The sequence below is a fragment of the Artemia sp. Qi Xiang Cuo genome, chromosome 16 (assembly GCF_049724085.1).
Source record: "Artemia sp. Qi Xiang Cuo chromosome 16, ASM4972408v1, whole genome shotgun sequence".
Taxonomy (NCBI): Eukaryota; Metazoa; Arthropoda; class Branchiopoda; order Anostraca; family Artemiidae; genus Artemia; species Artemia sp. Qi Xiang Cuo.
The window spans coordinates 54,661,335-54,679,122 of NC_142809.1; the positions used below are offsets into that span (position 1 = coordinate 54,661,335).

The 17,788-nt window shown below is 38.5% G+C and overlaps 1 protein-coding gene across 2 annotated transcripts in view; it reads left to right on the forward strand.

Moving 5' to 3' along the window:
- LOC148943107 (uncharacterized) overlaps nucleotides 1-17,788 on the forward strand; it is a 128,361-nt gene that overhangs the window by 20,653 nt on the left and 89,920 nt on the right. Inside the window, exon 3 of one of the 2 annotated variants that reach the window (XM_089102510.1) lies at nucleotides 1,491-1,748. In XM_089102510.1, the coding sequence (XP_088958636.1) occupies nucleotides 1,491-1,748 (258 nt within the window). Of the gene's footprint in view, nucleotides 1-1,490; nucleotides 1,791-17,788 lie in introns of those variants that run through there. The other variant, XM_089102511.1, reaches the window with a different exon arrangement.

Here is a 17,788-nt window from a genome sequence, read left to right on the forward strand (position 1 = left end):
GCTCGTATCGGGATCTTGTCCTTGATCTACGTCTTATACTTCCGTGATTTTTATGTAGTTTTATCAAATCTAAAGGAAAAGGAACCAGTACTCTTTTTGTATTTACCGTTGCAACCATGATAATTCTGTCTCTTTTAGGTGGTTCTATCAAAGGAAAAAGAACCTCTTCTTTGCCTGCTCTTATCGGGATCTTGTTCTTGATCTACATCTTATACTCCCGTCATTTTTATGTAGTTATATCAAATGTATAGGAAAAGGAACCAGTACTCTTCTTGTAGCTACCGTTGCAACCATGATACTTCTGTCTCTTTTAGGTGGTTCTATCAAAGGAAAAAGAACCTCTTCTTTACCAGCTCTTGTCGGGATCTTGTCCTTGATCTACGTCTTATACTTCCGTCATTTTTATGTAGTTATATTAAATCTAAAGGAAAAGGAACCAGTGCTCTTCTTGTAGCTACCGTTGCAACCATGATACTTCTGTCTCTTTTAGGTGGTTCTATCAAAGGAAAAAGAACCTTTTCTTTACCTGCTCTTATCGGGATCTTGTTCTTGATCTACATCTTTTACTCCCGTCATTTTTATGTAGTTATATCAAATGTATAGGAAATGGAACCAGTACTCTTCTTGTAGCTACCGTTGCAACCATGATACTTCTGTCTCTTTTAGATGGTTCTATCAAAGGAAAAAGAACCTCTTCTTTACCAGCTCTTATCGGGATCTTGTCCTTGATCTACATCTTATACTCTCGTCATTTTTATGTAGTTTTATCAAATATAAAGGAAAAGGAACCAGTACCCTTCTTGTAGCTACCGTTGCAACCATGATACTTCTGTCTCTTTTAGGTGGCTCTATCAAAGGAAAAAGAACCTCTTCTTTACCAGCTCTTATCGGGATCTTGTCCTTGATCTACATCTTCTACTCCCGTCATTTTTATGTAGTTATATCAAATTTAAAGGAAAAGGAACCAGTACTCTTCTTGCAGCTACCGCTGCAATCACGATACTTCTGTCTCTTTTAGGTGGATCTATCAAAGGAGAAAGAACCTCTTCTTTACCAGCTCTTATCGGGATCTTGTCCTTGATCTACGTCTTATACTTCCGTCATTTTTATGTAGTTATATTAAATCTAAACGAAAAGGAACCAGTACTCTTCTTGTAGCTACCGTTGCAACCATGATACTTCTGTCTCTTTTAGGTGGTTCTATCAAAGGAAAAAGAACCTCTTCTTTATCAGCTCTTATCGGGATCTTGTCCTTGATCTACGTCTTATACTTCCGTCTCTTTCAGGTGGTTTTATCACATGAAAAGGAACCAGTACTCCAGTCTTTCCCGATTCTTATAGGGACCTTTTCCTTGATGGGTGTCTTATACTTTTGTATTTTTCAGGTGGTTTTATGAAATGTAAAGAGAAAGGAACCAATACTCTTCTTTCGTGAGTCTTATAGAGGATACTATCTTTTGATCTATGTCTTATACTAACGTCTCTTCCAGGTGGTCTTATCAAATGTGAAGGAAAAGGAACCAGTACTCTTCTTTCCCGGGTCTCATAGAGACCTTGTACATGTGATTTCGTACGTTTATAAAGGGGAGGTGAGGCTTTTCCCCAGAGAAGTCCCAGATTTTTGCAGAGTCCTGAATACCTTGGGTATAAGAAATGCACCTAAATCGGAAGATATATTGCCGTTTGATGTTAATTCAAGTGCCTTGGGTGATAGTGAATATAAACGGAAAAGCAGAAGTGTGTCCACGGTGAGGAATTTGTCGGAGCTCGTTTGCTTTTGAAACTAACAGGTGATTGTTTGAAGCTTTTGCATGATCTTAACCCAAAACGAACAGAAATTAAAATAAACAATCATGGAAAATATATCAGGGTTGCCACCCCTACTGATTTATCACTATTTCTAGTAATTTTTTATAATGCTTAAGCAAAAAATCACTAAATCAGCACACAAATCACTAGATTATTGAAGAAAATCTCTAAATCAGCCCAAAAATCACTAAAATTCTTGTGATTTTTTTTCAACTGGGTGGCAACCCTGCAACATATAAATACCAGGTGCAAATATAGATCAATAAACACGCATCTGTGATCGTTTTTCTGGCAAAAAATATGATTATATGGCTTTTTGATGCTTCTGAATCGCTTGGCTATCTCAGAAAATTTCACATTAAATAATTTGAAAGAAAGGTGATCACCTTTCAAATTGCTTTAAAGGACTTTTCATGGAGACGCTCATTAAAACGCGCCAAGTGTGTATTGGGTCTAAAATGGCATTAACGAAATTCATTCTTATTTTATGTGCTTGTTTATTTTCATAAATGTTTAATTCCCAGGACTATTGTAAGTGATGTTCGACCAAAAATGTAGAAAAACAATTACTGCATGGGCTTTGTGAAAAATATTACAAAATAGGTACGACTAAGCAGGCAAAAAATCTGTCTAGTGTGAACAAAACGAATCAAATAGATACTTTATGATCGCAAATTTCCTGTTACTGATTCCAAGTTCTGCGTAATCATGTAACACTGAGACAAAAGCTCAGTTTTTTCAGTAATTATGGAAATGTGAGTACAGTGTAAACAAATAGAAGTTGTTTATGACTTCTCCAAACCCAAATTAGGTTCGCTAATAGCTAAAGTCGTTATTCCCATAAAGTTGTTATTTAAATATTGATATGTACAAATATATACTTTTTGGCATCCTGAAACTTAAACACAGGTGGTATTTATCATTTTAGTGATAATAGTTTTAGTTTTATTGCTATAGTAGAATTTCTTCTTTAAATTTTTTCTATAGATTGTTGTTTGATCTGAAAAAAAAATACAAATAAATAATTAAAAATCGTTTCAAAAAGAGTGTAATGCAGCGGTTGTCTCTGGAAAATTCCTTAAGAACTCACACAATATGATTCACTTGTAATAGAGGGAGGTACAGCCGCCGAGGCTTATGTAAACTTTACCATAGTTTTTGTTCTCCTGTAATTCTTTTTATCTCCGGTTTGCAGCCTCTAATGCGCAAAAAAGACCGCCTTCAGCCAAGGAGAGGCTATTTTAAATATTGTAAATTCCTGCTATATTTACCAAGGTGGTACAGAAATCACAAGATTATTTCCATTTTGGACTTATTGACCCTCTAGTGCTGCTTGACAACATCGCTAAAGATCTGAGGGCCAATACTCCAAGGAAGATATGTGCCAGTGACCCCCTTACTTATTTTTTTCCAGATTAGTGATTCTATGGATATTGTTACGTTATTTATGTTATGTTTTTATTTCCTTGTGGATTATATTATTTTGTTTTTTCTTCTTTTTTTTTACTCCGCATTTATTTTATATTGCGGGTTACAAATATACTTACTTACTTGTATAAGAGGTGGCATATAAGGGTGGAGAGGATAAGGGTGGATAAGGGTGGCATATAAGGTACAAATATACTTACTTACTTGTATAAGAGGTGGCATATAAGGGTGGAGAGGATAAGGGTGGATAAGGGTGGCATATAAGGTACAAATATACTTACTTACTTGTATAAGAGGTGGCATATAAGGGTGGAGAGGATAAGGGTGGATAAGGGTGGCATATAAGGTACAAATATACTTACTTACTTGTATAAGAGGTGGCATATAAGGGTGGAGAGGAGTGAGGTGAAATATCCACCTCACTCTATTGTTTCTTGGTACTCGAACAAAAGAACTTAGATTTTTGAATTTTCTTAAGGTAATGGACAGCCATAGTTGGTTAAAGCAATTAGCTTGTCGGGGAAAAGTTAGCAACTTACTGAGCCGAACAGTATGAAAGAATATTTGGAAAAAAAGGGGTCATACCGATTGTGAAACCCCAAAATAGGCCAAACGTTTATTGTTTTTATCACAGTTTATAAAATTATCCAGTAAGTTTACCGCAAATGATTTCTGGCTCTTCATTCTCGGTGTGAACAAAAAGCTCCTCCCACTTATTTCTGCACTTATTGTCCACTTATTGGTTGAGCCGGCCAAGTGGTTTTGTCAGTACTTGTTCCGTAGGTGAATATTCTTTGTCTACCCGTGAAAAGATCTAATGCCGCTTATGGTTATATCTGCAAAAACGTTCTCTGGAGCACTCGCACCTCGGTTCGGGTTTTTATAATGGGTGAGATAGGGAAAGATCATACTGGATAATTATATAAACTGTGGTTTTTATCGACGTGAGTAGAGAGGGGTCAGGAGGCGCCACCCCTCACCCCTGCTGCCACCTATAACTTTTTTGCACCCCATATATGGGCATAGCCTCCCTAGGGAGAACACGTGGTTAATGGGGTCAATGACCTCTTTTTCCAAGGTCGATTTATTTGATGTTTCTATGTGTAATAACTCCGGGGCGAAGGTTGCACATGCGCATTGCATTCTAACGGGAAACAATGTTATTGATCTAGGACTCAAGGGGGAAGTGAATTTCCGAGAACTTGATTGTATAATCGATCGCGAAGGTCATAGTGTCCAGAAATAATATTTGTTGTTGTTGTTAGTGCACGCTCTCAGCGAAAGTTATGATCCAGAAATAGTATTTGTTGTTGTTTTGGTCATGTACATGCTCGAGGCGAATGTCATGGTGTCAAGAAATAGTATTTTTTGTTGTTGCTCTCGCCAATGTTATGACTTTCCCGGAAACAGTTTGATCACGTGTTTCCTTCTCAGCCAATCAGTGAGTCGGATACATCATCCTTCTCAGCCAATCAGAGGGCTGCTTACATATTAGCGGCGTTGGGAATATAAGGAACGGTTTTTTTTCTGTATTTTTATTAGTCTGTGAATAGAATTCAAAGGAGTTAGAAAAGTTTTTACTTTACTCATTTTGATATATATTTGTGTTGATGGCGATGAGTGGAATGTTTACCCTATTAGAAGTTGATAGTGGAGTTGATGATAATAGTACAAGTGCACCAAACATTGCGGTGGAAATCACGAAAGGATCGCGGCTTTGTCTGGAATGGGATGCAGTATATGCAAGATATGTAATATCCTTGAGCAAATTCAAAATGAAGGATCAATTATGTTTCGCAGCTAAAGTTGATATAGCACATGTGAATAGACTTCAATGTGCTTTAAGTGCATTTGTGAAACATATTGAAGACAATAAACAGTATCGCTGATTGTACATGCTCTGTATTATTGATGTTGTTGTTGTAATTATTCAATAAAATTGTTTCGAAATCGAAAATGTTCCCTTTCTTTTCTGGTTAGGGCTAACGAATCAGGGTCAGTCTAGAGTCAGCAGTCAGAGTGAAAGGATTGAAAAATGAATGAATTTGAGAAAAGGAGACTTATATCAAATCTAGTGTTTCTGGAAATACATTTGATATTGGATGATGTTTTTCTCAAGTTATCTCTTCAACGTTAGATATTCTCTTGTCAGGGAGCTATTGACAATATAATGAGGAGTGATTCTCCCCCAGTGGACTAGTATATGAAGCTTTTAAAATGTGATTCAAGTGCTTATAGTCATTTCATTGGTATATTAATTGAAACAAGGCAGAATCATATCGTGGATATACTTTTGACAATATTGCCAATGGATTCAATGTAGATGGCTCATCATTCGAAAGAGGTAGCGTCACAGAGTTACTCCTCTCTCCCCAATTTGCCTCTCATTGAATTTATCGAACGAAGAGGATCTGTTTCGTTTTAGCTGTGAGTGAGTTGACATCGGAAACCAAAAAAATGTTCTATATATGTCCATTGTGCACGTACACTCTAGTCAGTTGGAATCAATGAGAGAATTGTACAATTATTGATGGCTATAATGAAAAGTGTAAATTATTTAATCCTTCTAAATTACATAGAGGCTATGCAGTACAAATTAAAGGATGTAATTCATGTCTTGAGGAGGTGTGTGGCCCTCATCCTAGAGGACACCTATGCTCCAATTGTCAAAATGATAAATGTGATCAGTGGAAGAATACTTACCCCGCTATGATTGGAAAGAATCCCAAACATGATTTTAATTTATTTCTACTGGATTGGTATCGTTGTGGATTTAATTTATTTTGTTAATAAGACTCTGGTCTACGATTAAACTGTTGGGGTAACAAGACAATCTGGTTTCTACGTCATCGTTGTGACGACACCACCTACTATGATTATAAACCAAGTGATTTTTATTTGGCAGTTACCGAATGTGATTCACCACTTGAAAACACTGTACGTGATATTGCTTCAAATAGACAGATTGAAACTCTTGAATTTCATAATATGAATGCAAATAGTATCATTGACTATACAAAGAGATATGACAAGAGTGAAGTTACATTATACCGTAGGAAATGTGACCCTGACTTTGCAGTCAATCAAGATCAATATACAGTGAATCCATATGATTTATCGGCATTAGTGGTTCACGACAGTTGCCTATACATCGAAGATGAAGAAATCTAAAGTGAAGATTTAAAGACATTGTTGTATATATATACATTTTATTAATAAACAAATTCACATAAATTTTTTAATCACTTTACTCTTAGGGCACTGAAATCTATACTATATAGGTCTGAGAGGATATTTTCCACTAGAAAGTCGTTCAGACGGGGATTGTCAACATAAATGTTGAGAAACTGCTTGTAAGTATATACGGGACATCGGAACACAAAATATAGTAGTGCATGGAAGCCACAGCTTTTAGTCGTTAGATCCTGGACCCTCTTCCGATTTTGAATAATAGTTTCCCTACTGCTCTCAATATAGTTGCTGATGCATGGAGCGTAGAATGTATAGGGTAGGCCAAGAGGATCAAAAAATTCATTCGTCTTCATTGTTTGAAATATGCACAGCCATTGACATGTCAACACAGTTAACGGACTGCTATTAACACTAATCAAAGAATTGTTGACACGTTGAATTTTTCCAAGAAAGTCCGAGGGCAGACAATAGAATTTGTACTGGGACATGAAGGGGTCCATATTAAATACATTGATTATTTGACCGGTGTTCATGGCGCTAAGTCTAGTAGAACACTGCCTTCGGGAGTCATTTCCCAATAGGTTTCATATTGATTTAGTGAGATTAGGGCAATACTCTCAGCCAATGGGTCGGTAAATGTACACTCTAAACGCAAACTCCCCGTACGTACTATACTCATATCCTGTGTACCCGACAAATCCAGTACAATGATACCATTTGTTTTAGCAAACATATCTTCAGTTATACCATTTTCAAATAGTTGAGAGTCATGATCTAGGGTTTGCATGGTCAGCTCGTACAATGTTCTATAGGATTTATCAAAAGATAGATTGTAGAGTGGGATGCCGTTTACTTTGCACACAAGAGATGAAAGTCCAAACATCTCGAATTTCTGTGGACATTCAGTCCATGATCCTATTGCACTGGCACTCTTTACAAAGGCCAAAGCCAATTTCGACGGAATTTCGCGATTGATAAAGGATGAGTCGGTGAAGGTGCGTGACCCCACTGCAATATGACGCTGATTGGTGATTGTATGAGGAACAAGTAGTTTAATATTATTACCATTGGCTCTCAGTTTTTCCATGGCCAAAGCAACTGAACTCATAACCTGTTGTTTGCGTACATGAAGTATTGCCGAGGTGAGGGAGAGACTTACATCGGGATTACCAGCAAGTGTTTTTCTCAAAATGAAATTGGATGGTGCAAGTGTTAGTTTTATATCCACTTTAACATTGGGCGGCAGCCATTGGGGTATATTAGATATTTCATGATATATTTTTCCAACTAGATGTAATTCAGTAGTTGTAGCATTTTTAAGTGCATCAGTACTATCAGCATTGGTAATGTATTCATACCCACTGGATACGCCTCTCAACTCCTTGTACGACGTGGGTGTCATCAACATGAATTTTACATAGATCTTGTAATTTTAGAGATTGCTGATAGTGCTAACCAATAAAACATTGATGTAGACGCCGATTTGCCGAAATAGATTATGTAGTATACAATTTTCATAGGATATTCATTTGCTCCAAATTGGAATTGTATTTTTAGATTTCCAGACTTTCATATGTAATTCTATAAATGTTGAAGACATTTCCATAAAGTAGTCTTCATTAGAATAAATTTGAAAGTGAATATTATCGGAGAGGAGTTGTTGTGGATAAAATTGTTCATAGTATCCATGCTTGACACTCACATCAACATTTTCAGCATTGAATAGATTCAATGAGGTGGTGATTGGAGGTTGAGAATCCTTATTCGGTAGGTAGGACATCTTAGGAGAAGAAATCTAGTTTCGATCTAAAAATTTTCTTCCTGGGGCTTTTGGTTACAGCACGTGTCGGCTTTTTCCTCCTTTTCTTTTACAAAAGGGGTGTCTTACGTTTCCGACCTGAGTAGAGACTGATGAGGGATGTATTGTTTCTTGACCTTTTTAAACCATTACTATTTTGTTTTAATCTCTCGCCAAGGGTTTGCGCACTGGACCTAAAATTTTCCGAAGCACTTTTTTTAAAATCCTTGCCAGAGCCCCAATCGTATAGTGTAGAGGATGCAAAATCTGTCGCAGCCAGTACAAGATTTTTTCTAGCCAGTGGTAGCGAAGAGCGAAACAGTTTAGCAAACCAACTGCCAAGACCGTACCCAGACATTGTAGTACGCCCATTGTAATAGTCCATTCCATTGCCCTGTTTTCTTGGACCAAGAGTATTAACATAGCAGTCAATATCAGGACAAGTGAATATCACTTTTTTATTAGGCATCTTGCTTTTGAATGATGGGTCGAAAATGACATGTAATCACAGCCAAACCTTTTGAAAGTGCTATTGGATCACCCAATTCGGTTCTTAGTGTTAACTGACAGAGTTCCAAATAGGAAGTGTTTACGGGAATATACTGAAGATTCTTTATATTGTAGTGATGAATATGTTCTTGATTGGTTTTTTATTCAAGAACTCGTAGGAGGGGAACATTTGAATTACCAACCCGAGATGTTTCCACAAATGAAGCGTAGAGAAATATACAAGTGTCTGTGGAGAAGACAGGCGGGTAGTCAGCGAAGATGAAATTAGTGTTTTCCGCACTTTTACCATTGATTATATTGAGCTTAAAACCAAGAACATCCTTTAGATTATCATTGAGAATAATCTTTTCACTGGCAATAGGTGAACTAATGTAAATCTTACTCCCTCCTTTGAACAGTTGAATTGAAAGGCTCCTTTCTTACGGGCGGAAATTCTTTCATTAATGGTGCGACATCAATCGTTCATACAGGCGGGGTCGTCGCAGGGTGATTCAACGTATTGGTAATTCATCCAATTGTATTTTTTAATTTGTTCTTAACCTGGTGGTGGTGGCCAATCATAGGGTCTAATTTATATATCATATTTACGATCCTTTCTCAGGAAGTCATAGGTATTTTTAAGAATACAATCGACTGGAGCCACTTCATAATTTCCCTCAAATTTAATGGTGGGGGAGAGTTTTGTCCAGAAATCGCTTGTTTTATTCAGATCATTGTAGAGAGGATCAGAAACATTGGACATGAAAGTTACATAGAAATCATGGGGCATTGTCAATGTCTTCAACACCAATCCAAGAATCAAAATCAGAGTTGTATCCTAGCCAGCGAACAAGCAACTGTTTCTTACCATGGCGTGTACGACTCTTTAATATCTTTTCAATTTGATAAATTTCACTAGTGTTTCTAACTTTTTGCAGTTCATATTCATAAAAACCGCCGAGAATCTCATCATCTTTGGTGTCTCGCAGTCGATAAGTTATGGGTATGGTGTCTAGGATTTTGGACACTTTAAAAAGTTCAGTGCTCCACAAATAATTTCCCTTTTCAAAAATATTGGTGGTTCTATTAATTCGAACAGTATCACCAACATTGAATTTCTTCTTCTTTTTCTCTTTTTCACCCTTGGAGTATTGCTTTAGAAAAGCATCAAATGTATTTTCACTATAGTGAACATCCGTTGGTGTAGAGTTGGACAGAGATCGATGGGGTCGTTGATTATAAATCAACATGATTTTATCTAAATCATGAATAAAAGCCGATGTATTTTTCAATGTGCAATATCTTTAAATTAATAGACGAATAGTTCTTATTAATAGTTCAGCCAATGCAGCCTTTATCGGGCTGTGACTATGATAATGTGTTGTATTATATTTCAAAAGAAACTTTTGCACATGGGGATTAACAAATTCACTGCCACGATCCGATTGAATTTTTCTATATGAATCCTGTTCTAGAATACTTTCAATGGCCCGAGCAGCTTAAACACCTCTCTTTGAACGTAGTGGAATGGCATAGGCATAGCGGCTAAAGATACTGATTGCCACTAGAATATATTTTTAGGGTGCATTGTGACGTTGTTGAAGTGCGTCTAAAGTTAAAGGATCCGTTTGCATTATATGCAGTGGGAAAAAGGCTTTAGTTTGTCGATATTGTTTACTGCGAAGCCTTTGATTTCGATGCAGTGTGTAACTCGATTCATTTTCTAGATATTCTTTTGTATTTCTCAATGTGGTGCTGGAGGCTTTGGAAAGCATTTTGGGAGAACTTAGACTCCCCGCTTCGCCAATATTTTCATAGACACCTTTCAAAACTCCATCCATTTTTTGTGTAAACACGTAGTGTAATATCCACTCCCTTTTTGCACACTGGTGGATGAATCAATTCGTCCTCGCTTTTGACTAGCAGCCACGGGTTTTGTAAAATCATTGCTGCTGCTGATAGTATCTTCAAATATTGAATCTTCTTCTTTTTTAAATGGTGTTGTTGGAGGAGGACTATATTCTCTTAGTTTCTTTAGAATCTTTTTATTGCCAATAATACTTTTGTGAAAGTTTGATACACACAGACAGGTTTATAGATTATTGTCAAAGGATAAAAGTCCTTTATGATTCGTCACCATATCACAAATTAAATCAACTAGATTATAACTTTTTCCCAAAATTATAATTCGTTTCACTGTGCTCTCGACTTGAACTTGATCGCTAGTTTCCAACATGAGATATGATAATACTCTTTTACTCTGTTCTCGATATGTCAATGGCAATAGGTTTCCAATTTTCAATACAATCGAATTCAATTCCTTCTCCTTTGATTGCAGTGCTGCAGAATCTTGAGGAGATGTTTCCTGTTTAGAGGGATCGGCGACGGTGGGTCTCTCACGATATGGTTTATGTTTGTCCACACGTCGCAATGCATCTTGAAGTAAAATCAGTTTTTTGTCGTTGGTAATATTCTCATCGTTAATAAATTTGCTTAGATTGTCTTCGAAATGTTCGATGGGTGAGAAAACAAGTTCAAATGGTGTCAATTTATAAGGTTTTGCCATTCTCACTAGAGAAACCAGTTTACAAGTCCTGTAATTATCGGTAGTAAAAGTGTGAAAAAGCTACCACCTGCTTGAAGGAGCCGTGTTCTTTTTAAATTTTGTCCCTTGTTTTTAAAATCCCATTCATGTACAGTGGCACGAGGTTTCTTTGTCTGTTGTCTAAAAACATCTGGCAGTTGAAAAATGCCCTCAGTTAAATTTAAAAAAAGTTCAGATATTAGATTAATGAAATCATTGTCAACACCATGTTTGAGTATAGCCGTCCTAAGCAATGGTTTTGAAGTGCTTAAAACGGAGAACAGATGTCGTTGTTCGTGTAGTTTCTTCAGTGTCATAATGGTGACTGATAGTCTTTTCTACTATACACCGAAGTATATTCTGTAAATCCATGTTCAAACATGTTAATGATAACATTAATATCTCCAAGCGTGTTCCAGTTAATTCCCAACACACTAGAAACATTCGGATTGCTATGCATTTGAATTGGCTCTTGCCTTATCAAGATTGGGACACCATGGTATATATCTTTATTCAGATTTAGTAACAAGAGATAATTATTAACGTCTTAAAAGATACTATAAACAATGCAAATCAATGCAAGGTTTTGCATATATTTGCTCTGATGAAACAGATTGTTTAGAACTAGAGTAACGAAAATGTGTTCATGATGGGAGCTAACGTTGAACAGTTGTAGCATTTCCTGTGAGAACTGTTCAATGGATTCAGCCAAATCATCAATAATCAACCACGAGTTCGATTCAATACTATTGAAAACATCAAGTCCTCGTATGAATTGTATTGGTATGGTTGTGGCAATAGCTTATATTTTATCATAGGACTCTTGCCAAATACTATAGCAATAGTAGATTTTTTTCGGCTTTTCCAAAAACATTTTATCGCAATTTTGAAATATTCTAGCTAAAAGCGTTGTTTTCCCCGACATTGAGGGACCACACAGACATGATCTGAAGGGTGTTTTAAATTGATAAATGCTGTTGGGGACAACAGTCGGACTGCAACTAACTGTAAATCTTATGTGCTCAATGAATAAGTAGTAATTTTCCCATGTATCTATCTATTCAAGAACAACAAAAAAAATATTTCATGGCAGCATATATTTCGGCATTGCACGAAAACATTTGCAGTCAACATGAACAGCGACAAAAATAACACTTGTTCAACAAGAACAAAATTTCATGGTCAACATGAAAACTCTATTTGTTCAACATGAACAATGATAACACTTTATAAATAAGCACTTTTTGTCTTTAAACACTTTTTGTACAACACTTTATATACAATAAAAAACACTTTTTGTACAACAGTTTTCTGTACAACACTTTTTGCCAACTTAAACACTTTTCTATACCTGACACTTTTTGTACAAAATAAAATACACACACTTGGAACAATATCACAGTTGATGATGGTGAATTTAAAGGTGTGTGGGATCCCCCACCCCCGGGGACCGCAGGGGCGAAGGCCGGCCGGCCGCGGGCGGGACCCCCCCCCCCCGGGCGAGCGGGGGAAGGGCCCCCCCCCCCCCCGGGAGCAGCGGTGGACAAACAATAGTTGCCGTCACTGCTAGGGGCTAGGTTAGTTGAGGTTGGGTTAGTGGTGATGGTTAGTGCTTGGGTTAGGTTGAGTTAAGGTAGTGAAAGGTTGAGTGGTTAGTCAGATTAGGTTAATTTATCCAGACCAAGTTGATTGCGATAGTCTATGCATTCAACTCGATCTGAAATACGGTAGTGACCATGGGGTAGGACAGTCACACCATTCTCAAGCACATAGACCTTGTCAGATATACACGACATTGCATTCTTCTCAACTCTCACAGTATAATTTCTATGCTGTAGAGAGCGAATTGCAAGCACTTGTGCTCTTGGCACTAGGCTACTTTCTACACAGTCTCTGTACACGCTCATGTTGAAATTGCTCTTTACAAAATGTGTAGGCACCCCTTTACACGCCTTCTTTTCATCCCCACTATGAGTTTCCACGCAATAAACTTTGGGGCCCGGGAACACCCCCCTGGATATCAAATCACTCCCCGTCTCTGATTTTAATTTTAATAGTTGGTTGGGGGCTTGACGTTTTACCAACTCGGGGTAGAGAGATGGATTACAGTTGGTGAAATCCATCCGCGAGCTGATGTGCACCCCATTTTGCAAATCACCCAATAAATCCAATTCAGTCCCATTTACCTTTAACAGCAGAGAATCTGTATCACCATAGTAAACTTGAACCTCCCCCTCCCGTGGCCAGTGCACCTTGCACACATTGTAAAAGAACGACAACATGAGCTTTTTTGAAATTTCTAGTACTGAACTGCCGCCTGTTATATTCTTGTTCAGTACTACATTTCGCTTTCGCCTGTGTAGAAGAACCATGCCGGCCTCTATGCTCGTGAACGATGTAAAATTGGGGTCGGCAATAATTCGTGCACACTCTAGAGGGTCAGTCACGACATCACAGCGACATCTATTACGAACGCTTTCACACATTTTGCCAAACGCTGAATTTAAAATGAGCTTATAAATTTCCTTCCCCACCTTTGAATTTGCCTTAGAGCATTTATCGACAAAAGTGTCGATAAACGTTTTGAATTAAGGTCGCTGATTGAACTGTAGGACCCTGTGTATTTTGGTGATTTTGAAGCCATTGCTCACCATCCAATGCAAAAGCACATGGTGAACAACGATAGTCTCTTTAGGGTACAAATCAGCAATCAGTGTTTTTTTATAGGGAGTCCAGTGCATCCCAATATCTTCAACCAATGAACGATTGTATGGGATCTCGGAGTCCTTGCTCATGGGCCTATGGATACACGGAAAGACAAAATCTGTGACTGAGTCGTGAAGCACCAGTGGAATGTGACCGTCAACTTCCAAGAACCTTCCTTTTGACCCATTTTCCTTGACTGTGGTAATTTCGGGGATCTCTCAAGGATTCTCAAGCTATTGAAAGGTCCACCATGGCGGAGAGTTGTTTGACATTTCCGAGGGGTACAATGAGCTCATGTCGTGAAACAATGAATATGACTTTATACCTCTGCGTTGTCCACTCGGATTGGGTGATACGACGTGGTCCCACTGAAAAGCGTACTCTCCCCTCATTGAACGCTCTACAAAAAGGTGCTGATCTATGTCAGTGATTAGGCCTATTTCCTCCCTGCTAATTTTAAAAATTAAATCCATCACTAAATGGGGTGTAGAAACATTCTATCCTATATCTAACACGAACTCTGAATAGATCTGGTCTGTATTCTTACAGACTATATCCAACAGAGTTAGAACTTCACTGGCCAAGTACAGTCTACAATAATCCCACCCATTTTTACAATCCCCCTTGGACCACACCTTCTTGGCAAACTCATACTCTGCGGCTGTGCATTCACTGTTGGTGAGTGAATTGTAAAAAGCTTCAATTGGAGGTAGATTCTCCTCACTTAAGCGTGTACCAGAACAGTAATAATCGTATGCGTATATACCTTTGCAGGTCAACAGGTTATACATTTCACTGTCTGGAAAGTGCTGTTTAAGCAAGGGAAAGCTATCAAAATTGTCGCTTTTTTGCACTTGAATCACTTGACTCAATGCCTTGGGGAAAAAACTAAAGGACTCTAAAAACCTAATTTTATTCCAACACGTATGCTCATTATCCACTGCCTGCCATTTCAGTTCGAGAAGCAATAACTTCTCGGCTGATTTGGGAATTATGTTGTATGTAAATGAATTATGGACCCATGTACAATCTACCCCCCTTCCCTCTCTATGCATACCTGCCAGTGCTGGTAAAATAAATTTTTAATTATTATTTGAAGTATAAATAAAATCTGGGATAAAAAACTGCTTGCTAACATTTAAAGGAACTGAGTTCTTCTCTACTCCTATATACTTTCTACCCCCGATGTTCTGTAATGCCACACCGGGTCCTTATCTCTCACGTTCTCCCTCCCCCCACGTTTCCCGGTCGTCCCCTTATCCACCTCTACAAACTCCCCCTTCCAAACCCAACAGCGTTTTTTATTTTTAATAGCGATACGATCCTTTGCAGACAGGACCATTGGATAATACGTATTTCTTACACGAGAAATAGCACCGTGAGCCGTGCCACTCAGTTTAGTCAATGTCTTGTCCATGCACTCAGGTACCTCATTCAATGTTACAACTATTTCTAACAATTGCAGGGTGTTAGAATTGTCTCTTAGCGCATGGGCGTAGGACACTGCAATAGCCTGATTTTCTTTGACTCGGTTTGGAAATTGGGGGTCGTTCAGCTCCACCAACTTAGCTTCACAGTCCAAAGATATTTTCTTGCACTGGAGAAGGGATGTTCTGGAAATTTTTGAAACGTAGAATTGCCCTATCCCCTGAAACCGCTTCCACTGTCTGGTAGCCGTGGCGGCTACAATGCCTCATGTGATTTTGTAACTTTAGTTTCAGTCCAAAATCTAGAGAGGCATGTTGGACAGTAGAAACGGGTCCCCCTAGTCTTACCCTCCCCCAGAACTCTACTAATGTCAGTGATATGGTTAAAATGACCGATTGTGTTCGGTTGACTAGGTGGTGTGTATAGCAACCAAACCCAGTGTTTAACCAAATGAACTGAGGGACCCCTTATGGGGAAGACCACCCCCTTCTTTTTAGAACGAACCCCATCTTCAAATTCAGTTTCGTATTGTACCACAGTAACGCCGATATTTAAATGGGCATTAGCATTTTCAAAAATGTCAATGGATCGAAGCGTTACTGGATATTTTCCTTCTAGGCAAGAAAAATCTACAACTGGGAAAACGGAGCCCTCCTTCCCATGTACAGCCCAGTGATCTAAATTCTTCTTGGTAGCGTCATCTGCTAGAGGCTGAAAGGCTGATATGAGGAAATCATATCTGAAACACTTTTGACCTGTTTCAAAACAGATCTGCTGGACATCACGACAACCTACTAAATCAGGATTATAATTTAAAACTGCATCCCTATCATAGCCCCCGCCTGCCCCCCCTCTTAAAAAAAAATATTTCTTAATTTTAAATATATTAACGCCTAAATTTTCAACAAAAAGAACTACTGAGCCACTACCAGTTTCATTATAGTTCTCGAGATGCGTTATAATTTGATCTACCCAATCTATGAAAGCTCCCTCAAAATTTTCAAAATTCGAATAAACCAAACGCACCTCGGAATTTACATAATGATAATAAACTTCGCTTTTCCCCTCGTTTAAATAAAACACTTTTAAAACAATGGAAACCTTAATTGAATCCCTACCTCCCCACAATTGAATCTGGTTCTCCAGTAGTGCACGAATTTTTTCTACATAGACATGCACAATTTCTACAGGGTCATAAACAAAATTACCACACAAAAGCGAATTAAAAGGATCCCCAAACGGTGCAGTGAAAACAACTATATTATTTAAAATTCTGTTGGACAGCTGAAAGTCTGGGAGAGTTGTATCCCCTCCCCCTCTTGTATATTCCCCCCTCCCCCAAGCTGTTTAACAATAACTGGCGAATGCTCCAATTCAGTTGTTCGAAGTGGAGTCGAGAGGGTATAGGAGACGGGAGGGGTATCTGGTACTTCCCGGGTACAAAAAAAAAAAAATTTCCCTTTATTCTGAAACAAGTCTACCAGCTCAACAGCACGATAATAAACAATTAAGAAATAACCTAAAAAGTCATCAATATTATCTGGAATTTGATGTAAATCATCCCATAGTGAATTGTTGGGGGACTCCACGTGTGCCTCCTCTTCTTCTCCAACTGACGAGCAGGGGGGAGATGGTGAGTATGGAACCAGGACAATCTATAAATGAAAAATAACTTATTTTCAGAAGTGTGCACATCATCCCTACTGTTTAAAATTTGGATTATTATTGCTTAATAACATTTTGTTATTACAACTGAAAGTTCAAACTTAAGATATGAAATGTAAGACAACACTGTGTTCGTTTATTTTCAAAGTGTTCAAATTTTTTTTTTTTCGGCGCTCCCCCCAACGCTCCCCCCCTAACCTTGTCCCACAGCGCGTCCCGGACCATCCGTTGTACTTTTCGGAGCCACAACGCATCCCTATGGCGCTTCTCGGGCCCCCGCATTGCGTCCCATGCTGCTTTTCGGGGCCGTGGCGCACCCCGGCGGCGCTTCTCGGGCCCGCGGCGCATCCCCCCGGCACGGCCCGCACCGGGCCCCCCCAGCACTCCCCGGACCCTACGGCGCCTTCCGGGCTCCGCGGCTTCCAGCCGTTTACCAAAGGCCCCAAAAAACTGGATTGTTATGCGGCATAAGTCGTTTCACCTGCTCCCCGTACAGGTTGTCTATGACTCCAAATGAGCCTAGATTATTTTTAATCGCGTGTCTGTTCTGTTTCCAAGCGTATTCTCTGGGAAACAGTACAATTAAATTCGACAATGTTTCCACATCACTAAAATATTGGCAAGGGTTTGTAAGATTGAAAGTTATTTTAAAATATCCTTGCGCAAATTACGGGGTCCATATGTGACAA